Genomic DNA, 20,252 nt, shown 5'->3' on the forward strand with positions numbered 1-20,252 from the left:
CACCATGGCGCCACATTCCCCTGACCTCATCAAGATGGACTTTTCTCTGGGGCTACATGAACTCACTAGTGTACGAGACTCCCGTGGATTCTGTGATGAACCTCATCACTCGCATTGATTCTGCAGATGCTGACGTTTAGGCTGCCCAAGACGTCATAACAATGGCTGAAGACAGCATGCTCTGTCTTTGTTAATCGTGCATCCGTGAAGGTGGCTGCTATTTTATACATTTATTTTTAATTTAGTGAGTAACTTCTGGATGGCATAAATTGCAAGGTCAACGCATATCACGTTGATTGTTGGTAGTATTCCAACATACCAACAAACTTTGACATCATGTAGCAAAGTAACGACTCGTTTACAAACCCATGTTTTCTAACAACTGTTGTTCCACTGCCTGTGTACTACCAGCTCTACTGCATTGTAACACAAATTTTTAAGCAGCTTACATACTTTACATTGGTTTATAAACACTGAACTAAATAACTGAAGGCTATGTAAGTCGTACAGTGAAAACTTATGTCATAACAGTTAAGTTAAAAGACTCCAAAAATTATACAAATCGTTATTTTCAGGCCTGGGAAACATATTTGACAGAAAAGATTCAAAAATCTGGCGAAGAAGAGAAGAAAATAGCAGAAGGCAATGAACATTTTTGTAATGGAATTCCATACATAACAGTTGTAGGTGATGGTGGTTGGGGAAATCGCACTTACGGACATGGATATAATTCATCTACAGGAGTAGTGAGTATGCAGTGACTACTGAAAGTAATATACATACAGTAATTCACATACTGTGAATATTTTTTTCTTTAGGAATGTTTATTACTTTTCATAATAGTGAATACCTATACTAATAATCAACTGGAGAAAAACCTGCGTCCAATGACATAATGCTAGAAAACTTCACAATATCATCTACTGTCTCCTTTTAATTTTTTTCTTTGGCTGCTGATTTTGTGAAAAGCTGTTAATTTTGTTTATCTCATATGACAGATAAATCATAAATCAACTCTGTTATTTTAAAATATCCGATGCTGGTTGAATTTCTTCAACGGTCACTTATACCTATATTGTAGAAAAAAATCACTCTTTACAGTCTAGCCTATCGCTACGAAAATATCTCATCTTGCCTGCATGTGTAGATAGTTAATGCAGCAAACTAAACATTAAGCTCTGTTAATATTTTATACATAATTTTAAAGCTACATATACTTGCATATTTGTAATTCATGTTAATTGGTTGTGTACATGTATTCACTCAATCGCCTATAAGTTGTTACAAGTTACTTTTCTGATTTACAGGCTGTTATAATTGGACAAGAAACCCAAAAAATTATTTTTCTTGGAGTCAAAAACAAATACTGTAGCATTTGTTCCTTGGCAAAATCAAAACACAAAGATGTATCAAAACACGTGTGCTACAAAAACCATACAGGTTCTTCAACTAAAATGGAGAGAGATATTATCTGCGAAGGATTCAATCGCAGCATTGAAATGCATGGACTCATGTATAAGCATTATACTGGAGATGGGGATTCTGCAGTTATTGCAGCAATTCAACAAACATGTAGCTACGGACGACTAGTTACAAAAGTAGAGTGTGCTAACCATGCTACTAGGGCATTTTGTGAGAAAATGCATAAGTTAGCAACAAACACATCATACCCATTAGAAGGTAGAAAACTTCTTTTGGAGACTACTGTTGATAGTAAAATATCAAGACTAGAACGACTAGTCAAAGGAGTTAGAACGGCAATAAAAGAATCTGCTAAACTTGATGGCATTTGTGCAGTTGAAACACTTAGAGCAGATTTGCGAAATGCTCCAGAACACGTGTTTGGGTGCCATGAAAATTGTAGGTCAACATTCTGCAAAAGAAAATCAACAGGAGAAACAAATCTTCTTCCTGACCTGGAAAAAGCTGGACTCCTCCAACCTCTCCGAATTTTAATAGCTAATTTGGAAAAGAAAGCTGACAAACTCGTTAGTAACAGCACCACGAACTCCGCAGAACGGTGAGTACCATTTAATATTTTCATAGCTTATGTATGTTAAATAGTTTATAAGCTTATATTTACAATGTTAAATATTATCCTATATGTGGGCAATGTTTGTTACAGGTATATGTCTCTAAATGCTAAGTTTACTGGAGGTAAACGCATTGATTTTGGTAAACGAGGAAGCTACTACAGACGTTGTTATGGAGCAGCTATCGCACACACAAATGGCCCGGGCTGGCATTCTAGTCCCTGGAAGAAAATGCACGGCCGCAGTCCCGGTTCAGTGTGTAAACAACTATGCCACAAACGTGAAGAGAAGTCTTCGAAACGAAAACTTTACTATCAGGAGAAAGGTGCGCCCAAAAAAAAAGGAAACGAGGAGGAGGCCCCGATGAACACTATGGAGATGAAGATTTAATACCAGAACCTGACATTCCAGAACAAGATTTGGCATACCGCTGCGACCAAGTTTTACGTAAGCTTAAAGAAGAAGCTGACACCAAAGAAAAAATAGATTCCATAGAGATCGCAACACGTGGTCAGCATGATAGTGAAAAATGGCACGAGTATCGCCTCAATCGTCTTACTGCATCAAATTTTGGAACAGTTATCAACAGACGCGATAACACATCCTGTCACAATTTCGTCCGAAATTTGTTATTTCCTAGGGAATTTAATTCTTTATCAGTAATGTATGGGAGGGTACACGAACCCGAAGCATTGTTAAAATACAGTGTTGCAAAAGGAGTGACTGTAAACCCATGTGGTCTCTTTATTTGTGGTAATCAACCTTTCCTCGCTGCAACTCCTGATGGTCTGGTGGATGAAGATGTGATAGTAGAAGTTAAGTGTCTACCCTCTGTAAAAGACAGAAAGTTAGTGGATGCAGTACAAGACAAAAAATCGTCAGTTTGTTTGGAATTAAAAAATCATCAGCTACGATTAAAAAGAAATCACAAATACTACTATCAAGTTCAAGGGCAGCTGAACATTTCAGGGAGAAGATATTGTGACTTCGTAGTATTAACCGAAAACGATTTCTTCGTTGAAAGAATAGAAAAAGATGAGAACCTATGGATGAATGTGATGATGCCAAAACTCCAGAAATTTTATATGAACTGTGTATTGCCAGAAATTGTAGATAGCAGAATCAAGAGAAAAATGAGTATTCGAGACCCACTCTATATTATTCAAGCACAGGAAGAAATGAAAAAGAAAGCGAAATCTAAGAAATAAGGCGCCGAAGTGTTTTCACATTAAATTTGTGCATATGTATAATATAATATTAAGTAAATGGCGTATTGTTTGAGTAAATTTTCCAATAACTTATTTCCTAAATCTTAACAACTGACAAAAATTGGCACCGCAAGACTTCGTTATTTTAAATCTTCATAACGGTGCAGTGTTAATTATTTTGTGTTCATATTTGTAAATACTCTTCACAAAAAGAGTTATGTTATGTTAGTTTTTGAGCTGCACTACTCTTAAAAATATTATTGTTACATTTTTACAACACATCTTGAAATAATATGCAATAACATTATTTGGATTCGTTATAGTAGGCCTACAGCATTACGAACTCAGGAGAATATTTAAGAATGTGTTTGGTAACGAAAGTGTTGAACTATTTAAGCTTAAAACAATTTAAATATCGCAATGTTCTAGACATAGTTCGACGTCCAGTGACTTGCAAGTTAAAAAAAAATAAATACCCAATTCTGTGATAGATTAAATAAACTTATTTAAGATGCTACCAACTATGTAAGAGAACTAAAGCGACTCGAAGCAGAGACCATTCCGGCGTCGATTATGAGAAGACGGATGGGTTTCTGCACTCAACGTAGTGTACTTGAATTGCTGCAGTTCTCATTGTCCTCGTCCTGCTACCGACTACACCGACGGAACACCATCAGCCACGACGCATACTATATACGCCTCTATGTCTCAGCAAGCGTAAGTCATTCCAAATCAAAGTACCATTTGTGTGTGTGTGTGTGTGTGTGTGTGTGTGTGTGTGTGTGTGTGTGTGTGTGTGTGTGTGTGTGTGTGTGTGTGTGTGTGTGTGTGTGTGTGTGTGTGTGTGTGTGTGTGTGTGTGTGTGTGTGTGTGTGTGTGTGTGTGTGTGTGTGTGTGTGTGTGTGTGTGTGTGTGTGTGTGTGTGTGTGTGTGTGTGTGTGTGTGTGTGTGTGTGTGTGTGTGTGTGTGTGTGTGTGTGTGTGTGTGTGTGTGTGTGTGTGTGTGTGTGTGTGTGTGTGTGTGTGTGTGTGTGTGTGTGTGTGTGTGTGTGTGTGTGTGTGTGTGTGTGTGTGTGTGTGTGTGTGTGTGTGTGTGTGTGTGTGTGTGTGTGTGTGTGTGTGTGTGTGTGTGTGTGTGTGTGTGTGTGTGTGTGTGTGTGTGTGTGTGTGTGTGTGTGTGTGTGTGTGTGTGTGTGTGTGTGTGTGTGTGTGTGTGTGTGTGTGTGTGTGTGTGTGTGTGTGTGTGTGTGTGTGTGTGTGTGTGTGTGTGTGTGTGTGTGTGTGTGTGTGTGTGTGTGTGTGTGTGTGTGTGTGTGTGTGTGTGTGTGTGTGTGTGTGTGTGTGTGTGTGTGTGTGTGTGTGTGTGTGTGTGTGTGTGTGTGTGTGTGTGTGTGTGTGTGTGTGTGTGTGTGTGTGTGTGTGTGTGTGTGTGTGTGTGTGTGTGTGTGTGTGTGTGTGTGTGTGTGTGTGTGTGTGTGTGTGTGTGTGTGTGTGTGTGTGTGTGTGTGTGTGTGTGTGTGTGTGTGTGTGTGTGTGTGTGTGTGTGTGTGTGTGTGTGTGTGTGTGTGTGTGTGTGTGTGTGTGTGTGTGTGTGTGTGTGTGTGTGTGTGTGTGTGTGTGTGTGTGTGTGTGTGTGTGTGTGTGTGTGTGTGTGTGTGTGTGTGTGTGTGTGTGTGTGTGTGTGTGTGTGTGTGTGTGTGTGTGTGTGTGTGTGTGTGTGTGTGTGTGTGTGTGTGTGTGTGTGTGTGTGTGTGTGTGTGTGTGTGTGTGTGTGTGTGTGTGTGTGTGTGTGTGTGTGTGTGTGTGTGTGTGTGTGTGTGTGTGTGTGTGTGTGTGTGTGTGTGTGTGTGTGTGTGTGTGTGTGTGTGTGTGTGTGTGTGTGTGTGTGTGTGTGTGTGTGTGTGTGTGTGTGTGTGTGTGTGTGTGTGTGTGTGTGTGTGTGTGTGTGTGTGTGTGTGTGTGTGTGTGTGTGTGTGTGTGTGTGTGTGTGTGTGTGTGTGTGTGTGTGTGTGTGTGTGTGTGTGTGTGTGTGTGTGTGTGTGTGTGTGTGTGTGTGTGTGTGTGTGTGTGTGTGTGTGTGTGTGTGTGTGTGTGTGTGTGTGTGTGTGTGTGTGTGTGTGTGTGTGTGTGTGTGTGTGTGTGTGTGTGTGTGTGTGTGTGTGTGTGTGTGTGTGTGTGTGTGTGTGTGTGTGTGTGTGTGTGTGTGTGTGTGTGTGTGTGTGTGTGTGTGTGTGTGTGTGTGTGTGTGTGTGTGTGTGTGTGTGTGTGTGTGTGTGTGTGTGTGTGTGTGTGTGTGTGTGTGTGTGTGTGTGTGTGTGTGTGTGTGTGTGTGTGTGTGTGTGTGTGTGTGTGTGTGTGTGGGGGCTCTAGTGCTTTAAAATAATATTTTATAAATATAACGTTTATTCCGGTTTGGCCTACGCGCATGGCGGAAGTATTGAAATACTTCCAGGGTATTTAAGTGTTGTAATTTATTGTGTGTAGCTACTATATATTTATACTTTGGTATATGTTTTCTAATTTAATCTTCACGATCAAAACTATTTTAGTATTTACTATATTTGTTTGAAATTGTATCAGATATCATAATTTTAATTTATATTGTGTAATATTTAATTAATTTGGTCATTTGGTATATATCAAAAACAGTTTTACAGTCCTTAATGCAATTTTATCTGTTCTCTGAGCATTCCTCGTTCTGTAAAGAACTTATGTCACAACTTAGGCACAGAGAGTACACGAGCTGCAGCCATCGGCAAGTGTTTGTTTGATGTTTGCAGTCTGTTAGGATACCGAGTCCTAGGAGCTGCAACACATAAATCTTTAATATATATATATAGCCTATATATATATATATATTCATACTCAAACGGTATTTTTTAAACAAACCTTGATATTCTAAGTAGGTATATAATCTTCACATTTTACACATTGTAACCTTTGTACACCTACTGTATAGCAAACGCCACTTTATTCAGTGAGCTCTCTGTTGAATCAGTTAGCTACATAGAAGGTTACAGATAAAGATTAACATAAAAAGTGACCACAAACCCTAGTATGCAAAAAAAATAACAACAATTTAACATTAGGGGCAACCAATAAAACATTTAATTGTAATTATCGAAAAAAAATGTATTCTGTTTAAACAAAATTTCATTTGAAGCAGTAAAATAACAATTATTAAAATTGGACAAATACTTTAGTTATAGAAATTAATGTCAATAAAATAAAATTTAGTTTGATGCAGTAAAATAACAATCATTAAAATTGGACAAATACTTTAGTTATAGAAATAAATTTCAATAAAATAGATTGTTCAATTAATTTTACACAGTTAATAGAAATTATGACCAAAGTGATAATAATATATATATATTTATATATCGGGTCAAACCAATCCAGTCCAAACTAGACTAAAATTGTAAAATTGCATTTAGGACGGCACACTAGAACAAAAGTTTTAGTTTTCTCAGGGATAATTGCACTCGGTCTAGCTCAACGGTGGAATCAAGTTCTCTTGGTTACAGACCTCTGAGTGTGCCGTCGACAGTTTAAAGTCATTTAATAATTTAAATTTCAGGCCACAATGTTCAAAACAGTTAATGGAATAAAGGGAAAACAGTTTGTAGAAGCTTATAGGGCTTTAGGGGGCTCATGTAAGTCGCAGGAGGTACGGCGTCAGTATCCCCGAGCCACGCACAGGAACGATAATGGCCTACCTCTAGGCTGATGCTGTCTCTGGTGGTATGCCGCAGATATCTCGTCCCAGAAGCGTGCACTCGGAAGTCCTGTTGTACAACCACACTACGGCTATAATGGGTAGATTTTCTAACCACTCAAACGTTCTATATTAAAACTTTTACATCGCCTGGAGCAGCAGTGGCCTGCTCCAAGCCTACACCCTTATCAGCAAGATGGCGAACTTTTTTAAAAACTTGTTCCTTCGGCCCTAAAACCCACGCTAACTTCGTTTGAAAGCCCGGGCAACAAAGCATTGTTTCCCGGAGCCAATCAACGTCCGCATAGCATGATTAGATCACGGAAAAGCAGTTCAAAACGAAACTTATCAAAGTCACAAAAACGGTTCAGAAATAAAATATAATGGTCCGAAAATTCATTAAAATCCACCAAAATAATAATTTAGTTAAGTTCATAGCCGAAAATGTCAGTTTTAAATACCGTCAGAAAAATGTAAACAAACAGACTGGTTGCTATGGCAACGACGGCATCGTGGCTAGCGGCGCGCGCATAGAGAAAATAACTCTATAATCACGTGTGATTATAACATACACAAGGAAAAATAATAATTTTATATTTATTTATGTTTAAAAAAGACAAAAACAATTCCAATAATTCTTAGCATGCCTTGCAGTAACCTTCAACTCATATTTTTTTTCAACCTGTAAAGCTAAAATTGTGGGTTTTAGCAAACGAAAGTGCTACTCTTATGAAATGCAATACATTATAGGAATCTTTTTTTTTTTTCATATTAAGATAGTAATGAGGATTTTCTGTATTAAACTAAACTAACCTATTTATTATCCTTTGGACGGATGTTTTCCTACAAACGATTTTGTCGAGAATCTTCATCACTAGTCGGGAAGTAATTAGAACAAAATACGACAGTTATGTGATCCGATATCGACACGCTTTTTTTCGTGGACGACTATTTTATAATCTCTGTGTAATAAAACGAAAAACTACATAATATATTCCCGGCAGTCGCAACATGGTAACGACTACAATAACGGTAAACATTTCTAGCAACCCCAACAAATATGTTAACATTTTCTTACTGTTTATAAGAAATCTGATTTGTGCCAGGCTTTATTTATAGTATTTCAATAACAGACAAAACATGGCTACGTTTTTATAATTAAAAAGAATATAATAGGAAGAGATCAATTAGTCAATGTGAGTGGCACAGTTGTTCTTTTGGGTTCGGGCCCACCCATAATTTTGTAATAAAAAAAGTTTATACTATTTAAGTGCAAGTTTTTATACAATTGTGTTAAGTAAAAATTTACTATTATAGGTGAGCTGAGCAATTATTATTCAACTTGTTACATATGCATATAATAATATAATAAGACGCAAAAGAAATGTTATACATACATAAGTATAGATACATGAGTATTTTTGTTTGAAGGCCTGTATACAGTAAAGAGGCAAGCCTACTAGCTCCCCTACTAAATGGCCAATAAACGAAATAATCTTGCAAAAGAAAATAAAAAAATTACCCTGGAAAACGAAATGTTTTTATTGCAAATTATATGTAAAATGTCTAAGAAATATAATAATGTAAAAAACCTAGTACACAACTTTTCTTTAAAAATGGCCGGATTATAGGTGGAAATACTCAAGTCTGAAAAATTTGACAAATGTTTCTGTATTTAAAAAACCTATTTGTTATTATTCATTGAGATTTGATTATTATTATTATTTTTACTTTCGGTGAAAGCATGTCTCTTATTTTTGCAGTGTTGAGTTTCTTAAAATTATAAGCAATTAATTCACTTACCAGTTAGTTTCCATGTATTTCAAACTAGGAAATATGCAGCGCATGATACGTTGATAAATTTCAACGTATTTATTAACATCAATAATAATAATTAATCGACTTATCTTAGATACGAAAGTTAAACGTTATATATATATTTATTTATATATATAATTGTATAGCACACAGTGCGCAGGAAGTATATGTGTGGATGAAGCATCAGAGAATTGAGGAAGAAAATTAAACACAGTCGAATAACTATCTGTGAAAATACGGCATTATAGGCGTGCCATGGAACACATGTAAACGCAAAATTTTGTTCCTTGCTGACGTCAAGCTTCGGAACGGGCAGCAAGTACCAGGCGACCGACTACGAGTGGGTTCTGCAACTCTCAGCTGCCTCTCTGTGTCACTGAGCAAACACCAAGCCATCGCGACTACCTGCTGCCAGCCTGCAGGCAGTTAGCCAGCCCTCCGCTAGGAGAAGCACGGTCGATTTTCTTCCGCGCGTCCCCCTGTCATTGTTCGGGAGCCCAGCGACATGACCTTCCCCCTCGAACACTATCTCGCAACTGAGCGCGCAGCGGCGCGACCCTGAGTCTTATACAGTGCTCTTGGGGCGTTCAGTGCTCAGTTTTTATGCTATTGTGAGTGATGTATCAGTCTGAAGTCATTCGGAAGTAGGGACGTTTTTTGGACCTCTTGAACAGCCCTAAGTAAAACAAAGACCACAGATTGTCCCAAAGGCTACAGAGTATGAAATAACCAAACCAATGGACTGAGTGAGCTATGTATTAAAAATTTTATATCAATTACATAAACAAAAAATTATATTAATTTTTCTTAAAGCTATGTTTGTATTATTCAATAATCTGTAATTAAAGAAAAATGTTTTGTCAGTGACGAGATTCCAACCACATCTACATCTTTACCTCTACCCGTGTTTGAAACCAATGTCACTAACCATTACGCTAACGAAGCTCTGAGGAATTTGTGAGGGGAATTATGTATTGTCAATATTGTAATGTCAGTTTTTTTTAATTATTTTTTAATGTATTCTGGAAATCAAGAATGTTGAGTTAATTATTCTGATAGTGATATGTGCATTATCATCCATCATTAAACACGTAGTTTTCCACATCCATTGTACTCGTTCTATAACCAATATGTAAATAAATGTGTGTTTAGCACTAGAAAATCTAACAAATGGACACAATCTCATTTAAAACGCATACCAAATTGATTCAGCACTTCATACAGGATTTATATGTTTAAAAATACGAGGTCCATATTAATTGGCCATTTTCTATACTGTGATCTGAACAAGTAATTGCTCGAGACATTTCTGCAATGGCCTTGGTAAAGACTTGTGCCGTTTCAGTGCCACTTTCAGGCACAAATGTACGAATTTAAATTTAATTTTTAATTTTTAAAGAAGGAAACCAAATAATATGTATTTTTTTATTTTATTTAATTTTGTTTCCATTACTGTTCACTCCGACGTAAGCTTGTGCTACCCAGTGCACCTGTGCTTGTTCGCAGGCTTCTATTAGATACTGGTTGCTGCGGCTCGCGTCACGTTTTCTCCATGTAACAAAATGACTTTCGTGCTAGTGAACGCTACCCCAACCCCACTGCTAGCAACTTTCATTTCTCGGAGGGAAGCATACGTAAAGGTTTTGCCGTCACGTACTGGACCAAGTTACTGCCAGCGGCGAAGCCTCGGGACGGTCCACATGACGCCTTTCCCAGGCGACTTAGCAAATTTAAACCCCCCCTCCCCTCATCACCCACCTGTGGCTTCACGAGAACTCAAACCCGGAGCAACGACCCCCAGTGAACCCCGGGCGGAGACATTGTCTCCCCAAGGACATTCCCACTTGTCAAACAGAGCCCTCAGCGAAGTCTAGCGGCCGGAAAAATCCCTAACCCTGCTCTGAACGCTGTTCGCGAGCACGCCCACTGCACTCTAGCAGATGTTTCTGTGACCCTCCAGACAGGTTCTCGTCTTGGCCACCAGAGCGCAATACTCATCCAGCTTGTCACAATCGACCTTGGCAGCAGTCGCAGTGCGATTGTGATTTTAGTTCGCCTACGACTCGCGTGAAAGCGCAGCGAACATGTTGCAGTCTGCTTCACCCCTTCGGGCGTTCCCAGACACCTTCGGGCAATTGCCCCCCCCCCCCCCCCATCATAGGCTGGGGGCAGTAGCTTCCTTTAATTAGGCGCCCCGACGCCATTTTTTGAAGATTCGGCGGGCAGCATCTGGTCTGTGCGGACCACGCGTCGCGATCCGCGAGAGTTAATCTCCGTTGTTCATCCCAGACTCGACACTACGTCATGTAGTCGCCAACGTCAAGGCATAGAGGCCTCAATTTTCTTATTTTTAAATTTTGCTGCCCGCAATAGTTTTTTTTTGTTAATCTAAATTATTTCATTTTCTCTGATCATGATTACCGAGAACTTCCGTGCCGCGAACTGCATTCCCTGCTCCTGGAGGCAGTCTACATGAACTTCACCCCGCTGTTTTGGGTAAGTGGTCGTCATCCCTACCCGCCCCCCCTTTTTTTTTTTGCCTTTCACTGGGCATAGTCTTGCCCAGGCTTAGCCACCTGTTAACCAGTCTAAGTAATTTGGGACTTTGGTTGCAGGCGGGGTCCAAAATCAGCCTCCAAAATCAGCCTCGAGGTTTAGCTCCAAGTTGAGGTCCAAAATGAACTCCAAAATTAGCTCCAAAATTAGCTTCGAAGATTATCTCCAAAATTAGCTGCAAGCTCCAAAATTAGCTGCAAGCTCCACTCCAAGTTTAACTCCGAGTTTATCTCCAAGTTTCTACTCAAAATGATTTCTTCTGGACTTTAATCTGCCGAAACCTCCGGTGCCAGGACACAGGATATAATTTAATTTCAATGTAATTGTTTATTTCTTTTGAGCCTGCGAGCTAACTTAAAACCAGTATTAAGTTCAAGATGTATTATTGTGTTACTTTTATATGTATTTTGTTGCCCCGGGGCTCCCTCCATTTTGTAATCAATAAATTTTAATACCAGTGTACTTAAAAGATAAAAAAAAAAGGTAAATTATTTTAGTAAAAAGGGCACTTATATAAATCAAACCACCAGTCTTGTTATTTCATTAGTATTCATCCCCGATCCACATAGCCTACTAGAGTTGCTAGGAGGTTATAAATAAAATTCTTTTATACGACGTCTGGGCACCTCTGTGATTATTGTTGTTATTGTTTTGTTTTCTGGGCTGACGCTTCCAAGGCCTTAATTTAATTATTCACTTTTGAGTGTTTACCTGCAGCCCAGCGTTCGTTATAGACTGTTCTTATTCATTATCTTTAGCACAGTCTCTGCGACTATGAAACATGCTTATGCGATGGTGTTCTATAGCAATGACACACAGGAGAATGCCCTCGGAAATAAATATGGGACTATCATAAGATGATCATCATGACTGGTTTGCAATCACTTGAGACAATCTCAAGAAACATCTATAGCACACAAATATTTAAATAGTGTGTATAAGAAAAAATTTTTATGATGGAATTGATCGAGACAAATATGAATACCACCCTATGAGTCTGCCTGGTGAAAGATTAGACTGCACTTTGAAGGAAGACAATTCTGCCTTTGGTTGTCTATGAAGAGTTGTTTATAACTGCAAACCATTTAGAGTGAAAAGTGCTTCTATAGTTCTACTGAATTTTTATTCTCTTTTAGTGTACATGTTTGTTTACAGGTTTAATTTTTTTAGGTTTATAAATTATTGCAATCAAGTAAATATAATAACCAGAAAAGGAACCTACACAATTAATGGTGGTGTTCATTAATCCCGTAAAGACTCAAAGATTTAAAATTATAGAAATATCAAGATTGAAATTTTAAGGATAATTAAAGAAATGGAAAAAAAATATCCCAAGGGGGAACAATTCATTAAGAGGTGCAGTTTTTTTTGTTTGGGTGTTGACCCTGCCAACTTTAGAGGTTAGGTAAGTTTTAGTTCTAAATAATTATTTTTGGTAAGTTCCATCCAATGTAGAGATTGCAATTGTTTGTAGGAATGATAATTGATAACATTTTTAACTAAACAACACTATAAAAAGTTATAATTAACTTCTGTATTTGGTTACTTCTCATAAAGTTATGTTCACCTTATACCAAATTAATTCTCCAAAAGCTCAACTTTAGCATAATGTACTGTTATGGCATTTTTATTGGATTATATTTTATACATAGATATTTTGCACAGTGGTGCATTACTTTGTACTGCTGATACTAGCAAAGGCTAATAATAAATTATATAATTCTAATCGTATTTTTAAGGATAAATAGTTTAGTAAAAATTGACAAAATTGTGCAAGTTAATGGGAAACAATACCACCATTTAATTGAAGCTAAAAATAGCACCACATTTTGCATCAAATAAAAACACAAATGCCTACACACCAGTAAATTCATGTAGGTTGAAAATATGCATCTATACAGTTGAATACCTGTACCTTGATTTATTACTAAAAATGAACATGGAAGGTAAAATATAAACAAATCTGATACATGCTAACTTATGCCTTAGTGTGTAGCAGGAACTCGCATACACTGGATGTGCCTGATGAATGATCTAATAATTTAATGGAATGGTATCGGTTATTTTTGATTATGGCTAGCAGTTTAACCAAAACGTCACTTATCAATAGTGTGTATGTAAATTCTTCTATAATATAAAAAATTAATCTGTGAAATAGTATTATTTTAGCCTTCAGGTAATTTAGGCGCTCTATAGTATAATTAATTGCAGACACAAAACAACGCATCAATTCAAGGTTGGCACTCGCTATTGCTTTTGGTATAATTAACCAAGCATGTGATCTTATCTCTAGTCAATAAGAATATATTCAACTTTCTAAACATGCAATGTATTCAAATAACTTTCCTTTCATATGAATTTATTAACACCAGAAAGTTATTACAAACTTTAATGTTGGAGACTTAACATAATAACTTTCACATATAATTTTACTATATTCATTAGGTTTCTGATGTAAAATTTATGGTATGAAGTGATAAAATCTCAGTACTACCGATACGAGACCAGACCATAAGTTATAATGCAATACATAAGGGATAGGAATCTGTTTCTGCAAATATTGAACATACACTAGTCATTGGCTACTAGCTAAGCTCACCAACATTGGTCTCTTAGAAATGTGCTCTACTTCATCATCATGTTGCACTATTCAACAACTGCGACCAACGCGGTAGAAATATAGGGTCATTAACTCCCTAAATCTGATGCATAAAAATCAGATATTCCTTATCCTTGAACTTCCTGAAGAGCTCTAACTATTTATGCGATCAACGCAAATCTTCCTGTTTCTCGCGCGGGCTGAGGATTCAGAAAGCTGCTCACACAGAGAAACATTGCTTCTTAATTGCGTACTTCTATACACTCAATATTTTAAAATAAAAATTGTTCTTAACTTAGTTTGTTGCGACAACCAAAGAATAAGAAGGAAGCTATGCTACATGAAGTTTGGATGAATGGTCGGTTTTTTAAACTTATATAAATCCTGTATGAAGTAGAATACAGGGCTGATGTGTTTTAAATGAGATTAGTGTGAGTCCAGTGCTAACACAGGTTGCGCCTGCTCAGTCAGGAATTTACATACCCAGCACCATGTAATATACTAATGCTTGAAGATTTGCCAGAGCCACTTGTTAACCCCTTAAAAGTGGCTTCAGAAACTAAACAAGATTCTGTGTTAGCTGAGGTAATGACATGTACAGCAAGATGGCCAACAGGCATTAAAGATAAGTACTTGCAACCTTATTATGCAAGGCAAGATAATCTGTGTGCACAAGAATTGTTTGTTATGGGGATCTAGGGTAATAATTCCAACTACCTTACGATCAGCGATGATAACAGATTCTCCACGTAAACCATGATGGCATGGTCCGCATGAAAGCAGTTGCCAGAAGAATTGGAACAAACTTGAGCATTGTTGGGGGCAGTATACAAGAATTACCATCATCAAACTTTAGGTGGAATAAAATGGCTCCTAAGGTTGCTCTTTACACCATTAAAAATTACAAACATAAGAATTTAGTCAATTAAAATTAAAATAATTTAAAAAATAATAGTTATGAAAAGAAAATAAAGACTGAACAGACTGACTGTTCAATCGCTAAAAAAAGTTGCATGAAGGTTATTATTCAACAAACTTAAATTAATTACTGAAACAGTTTTGGTATATGTTATTTTGGTAACAGGCATGACATGTGGCATACCTAATTTATATTTTGTACTTTGATAGCAACACAACTGTTGCTTGTTTTATGTATTGCTTTTCTGAAGACTTCTGTTGGGGATAAACTACAGGTTCCTTATAATGTTTAACATATACTTCTCAGCATTATTTTTTTTTCCCACCAACACACTGATAGTCTTAAAATCCCAAAAATAAATAAAAATTGTGTTGGTGAATTTTATGTGTACGACAGTTTTAAAAACAATAACATCATGAGACCTCCAATAATATAAAGTATGGAAATTACTTTTGAAAAATGTAATATATACAAAAATATGTATTATATATTTAAATATTTTTCAGTTCATAACCAGCATAAGTTTCGTTATTCACACTAAAACTCAATACCAAATGTATTTAAACAAAGAATATTATCAAGCACACAGTTTTCGATCTACATACAACACAATTTATACAGCTCATTTTCACTTTACTGCAAACAATTAGTCCGCACACTTCAAATGCCAATGCTAGAAACAAAAACACTGTAAAGCCAACAAGTTCTCAGATGTCACGCACAGGCAATAATATATCATTATTAATGTTTACTACAGCATTAAAATTTTTGGCATAATTAACCAGTCATAAATTGAAAACTACAGTATGATCAGATATAAAATTATGTGGTCGTATTATGTGTAGTAATTATTTAAATTAGATTAACTAAGACAAATTAAATTTCCTAGGAATCATCTGAACTGAACTAAAATTGTAACCAGTAAATGTGCATACTAAACCCATACCAATGACGTACACTGAAATACACTAATCCAATTAAATACATCTGGATATAGCTACCACTAAAAAAATAAAATTTTAAATAAGAATTTTATTCATACTATATTTAAAGTAAGTACCATGTGATTGGTATAAAACTTAAATGCCCAAATTTAACTTTTTAACTTTTATATAAAGTTTTTTGATAACGAGTAACATAGCTTTGCACTTTTGATGTATTTAATAATTATACATACTGCCATTGCTTGAAGGTCATTCTCGTAACTCTGGCGTAGTTTGGCACTGATGAGAGCTTCTGCTTTCGACATGTTTTCAATTGTGCCCTTCACTGTGATTATCCTCTCCAAATTGAAACTATTGATGTCATTGATGCTAAAACCAAAAATAATAATTTGATTTATCACTTGTTGATGGAAAAACTATCATTAGTACAATAAATGTAGGATACCATTTAAAAATGCCTACCTGGAAACTGTTATTTTGGTATCTGTATCTTGCATGATTCTTTTGATTGTGTTGCCGCCTTTTCCAATGATTCGACCAATCAGGTTGTTATGAGCTAGAATCTTTAATGATATTTCCCTGCAACAGAATAAATTAGCCATAAATTCATATTCTCAATTGGAAGTATACAAAATAAAAGAAAAAAACTGCTGATACAGGTGAAGGCTGTAAAACACAGATTACAGCCTTCCTCATACAATCCAGTAATAATAATTTGTTATAAATTTTTTTGTCAAATTTCAGGTTTGATGTAAAGTTTTTTTTCCTTTTGAAAGTTATTGTAAACGAAATTATTTGGGTTTTTGTTTTTATTTTTAAAATTCATAAGTTTATTATTCTGGTAATTTTTTTGCTGGCTTCTTTGTGTGGAAAGGCATGCTGACGTAATTCTCCTTCGTTTTTCCACAACAGTTTGTTTCACACCCTAGGCGTGCGAGTCACGGTCACAGGAGTGTGAGAAAGAGACAAAATCGCTGCACATCGTGGGAACAGAAGTAAGCATTTCGTTGAGCCTGTGTTGCCATGTGCTGCGATTGGCTGAAAATTACGTCAGCGAGCCCAGGACACTGCCCGCACAAAGAAGGAAGGCTGTAAAAGTCATTCATTGTCCGAGCAGCAGGCCGAGCGGTCGTTCGGGCGGCGGGCCAAGCAGGCTCCGGGTTTTATCTTCTTTTTAATGTACATTTAATTTTTATTTGTTCTGATGTGCTAAATATTTTGTGATTTTTACATAAAAAAAGAAAACAGGTAATAGATCGAACATTGTTTATAAATATCTTCATTCTTCTTGACCTGTAACTTGTATGTTCCACTCATCACCACATTTGAGCTAGCCGGAGGTGGCGAGTGGTAAAAAGATGTTGAGCGGGCCAGATGATCTGTGAGCTGTCAGTACAGGGTGAGGAACGTGAAGGGTAAGCAGGATGAGGGAAGGAAATACGCATCAATGGGAAGAAGAACCCTTAGTGTGGTATACCTGTTCTAAACATGTAACAGTATGTGTTTAAAGCAGCATTGGTAAAGCTCCAAAAACATTTGCAGTAGACTGAAACAATCAGAAATAAAGTTAAAAAAAATATGAATGAAAATTTAACTAAAAGCATAGTAAAAGTACATCATGTCGGTACTATGGTAATAGAAAGATGTATTTTAACTAATTTTGGTCCTGGAACCCATTACTATTAAGTATCAGCAATATGGAATAGAATTAAACCTTATTAACACAAACAAGAAGGAATCATACTTACAAAAAATAATAAAAAAATTCTGATAACATACCACTACATAGTATAAAACAAAGTCGCTTCCCGCTGTCTGTCCCTATGTATGCTTACCTAGATCTTTAAAATTACGCACTGGATTTCGATGCGGTTTTTTTAATAGATAGACTGATTCAAAAGAAAGGTTTATATGTATAATACATGCATAATATAGTAGAGAAACTGATAATTTTAAAGGTTCTAATGTAATGTCGTAAATTAACACATTTTTTTTGCGCTTACATTGCAAACCCTGTCTGAACCCTAAGTGATAGATCAAAATAATGTACTACAGTATTGTACACCTTAAAAAGGTCTACAAAAAAAAGTCCGCGATTGTATATGTCTATCTCTTAGGGATAACCCACAATAACCATTTTTTATCCTTTACTTTTTACAAGAAATAATGGCTTATTTATGAAGCATTTTTAAGCAATACAGCATTAATCCTTATCCAATTAAGTACCTTAAATACATTGTGCATTCAATATAGATCAATATGGCCCTTTACAGCATGTAAATTAAATTAAAATTTTCAAAAATATTACAGATTTAAAATGCAGGGACCTAGCGCACACGAAGATGAGATACAGTCAAACCTCATTAATATGAATCCGCTTAATACGAAATTCCCGTTTATGCGAAGTACTTTCAGTCCCAGAAAATAAGGTATGCTTTCCTATGTTATTCAGTACTTTTAATACGAAATACGGTCAATATGAATTACGAAGTTTTGATCCCTCAAGAAGCTGTTAACGTGTATTAGTAAACAGTTAATACGAATTTCACAGCCGAAGTCTAAAGTAAATCACGTTTTCATAACCGTCATGTAAACAAACGTGTCTCCAAAGATAGATGTATGTATCCTACAGCGCAAAATGGTCGAAAAACAAGATGAAAAGTTCAACTCTAGTGGCGATGTTAGTAACTAAACTAGAAAAGATGCCATGTTGTAAACGGAAAACGAAAAGGAAAGTACTCTATACCTTATTAATCTTAGTCATCGGAAGTGTACATACGTAGAAGTTTAAACAATCTATGGAAAAAAGTTCTGATATTATCCATTGTTCACACACGTGTGTCTTAACCTCAATTTTGAGTGAGTTGTTTTGTAATATGACTGCGAAACATAAATGCAACGACCTTACATTGAAAGTTAAAGTTAAAATTATCGAGGAAGTAGACAATGGAGAGAGAACGAAAACTGAAATTGCGGGAGAATTTAACATCCCGCAATCGTCGTCGTGGACAATACTAAAAAATCGTGAAAAGATTGAATCGGCTTTTGCGAGTTCGTGATAATTATCAACAAGAAAATGAAAGCGAGGCCCAAAACATCAAGAAATGGAAGCTACCTTGTTGCAGTGGTTTGAAGAAATGCGTGCAGCAAACTTGCCTATTTCTGGATCTATGATTCAAAAGAAGGCAGACTACCTAGCATTGAGGTTAGGAATTTCAGACTTCAAGTTCAGCAATGGTTGGCTACAACGGTTTTAGGATCGCAACAATCTTGTTGGCAAAAGTATGTGTGGGGAGTCGGCAGTAGTAGATACGACCAAAGTTTAAAGTTTGGATGCAGACTGCTCAACCAATACTTGATCAGTACTGGCCTTTGATAAGCTTTGTAATGTGGTAAACAATGCCTATAAGTAGAGACCCCGAAAAATTGTGAAGCGCGAAATTCACGAAATAACGCGAAAATTTGATACTTTAAACGAATTTTGCGACTTTCCTTTGATTTTGAGATAGTCGCGAAATTCACGAATTTTCGCGTGAAATTCACGCTTTTTCGCACAAAATATGTCCTTATGTCATAAGTTCTATTTATTTACGCCATCATAAACATAGGCGTGAAATAAACAGACTGAAAGACTAGTGCCGTGATATTATCTTCGTTTTGACACGTTACTGAAATCCACGTATTTTTATTACTCTGTTTACAAGCAGTAAATATTGCCATCGCAAAGGAAAACAAAATGTAAAAATTGTCAACAATCGATATGTGCGCACTACCAATATAACAAATTGACTCCACAGTTTTTGTGTTTTGAATAATGGTCGTTTCTGCCGCAAGGCGCACTGGTGTCGATTTTTCTAACCTAATTTAATCGCATCGAGCTAAGATGGCAGTCATTTTTGCGTGCACATTTCTATGAGTGTTTAGAACTACCGTCCACATTATTTTAAGTTTTGTGATACAATTGAATTTGTGGCTAAGATGCCGAAAACTTCGACAATGTTTGATCGCGAAAGAGAGATAATATCGGATGATTTTATATTTTTGATCAGCGGGACAAAATTATGATGTGCAAGTTCTGCAACGTGCGGGTTGATTGTACACGCAGACACGTGCAAAAATCATGTGGCAAATTAACACACACAAAACAAAACAAAAAAGACAATAATTTTGTCAAGCATTCTACCGTGTCTAAACAAATCTCGATAGGCGACAGCGTGAATAAAGCAAACAAGCTTGAAAGTGCAGAAAACAAGAATTTTTTTTCTGATTTTGTTAATATGATGCTGTAAGTTAACATTCCTTTGGAAAAAGCTGACATCCAGCTATGAGGGAATGGTGTAACACCCATGTTGAAGGTTAGCCTTATTTATTTAGAAATGTTTTCCCCCTCTAATAAAAGTTCATAAGCATATGTAGACCTACAATATTATCGATTAACTTACCTTTACTTCAAATAAA

At 36.5% G+C, this 20,252-nt stretch overlaps 1 protein-coding gene across 3 annotated transcripts in view; it reads right to left on the reverse strand.

Moving 5' to 3' along the window:
- Positions 1-20,252, reverse strand: part of LOC134531751 (insulin-like growth factor 2 mRNA-binding protein 2) — a 226,233-nt gene that overhangs the window by 35,268 nt on the left and 170,713 nt on the right. For all 3 annotated transcript variants that reach the window (XM_063367625.1, XM_063367626.1, XM_063367627.1), the window contains 2 exons: positions 16,257-16,373; positions 16,028-16,163 (listed from right to left, as the gene is read on the reverse strand). In XM_063367625.1, the coding sequence (XP_063223695.1) occupies positions 16,028-16,163; positions 16,257-16,373 (253 nt within the window). The remainder of the gene's footprint in view (positions 1-16,027; positions 16,164-16,256; positions 16,374-20,252) is intronic.

This window comes from Bacillus rossius, chromosome 5 (assembly GCF_032445375.1).
Source record: "Bacillus rossius redtenbacheri isolate Brsri chromosome 5, Brsri_v3, whole genome shotgun sequence".
In the NCBI taxonomy this organism is placed as follows: Eukaryota; Metazoa; Arthropoda; class Insecta; order Phasmatodea; family Bacillidae; genus Bacillus; species Bacillus rossius.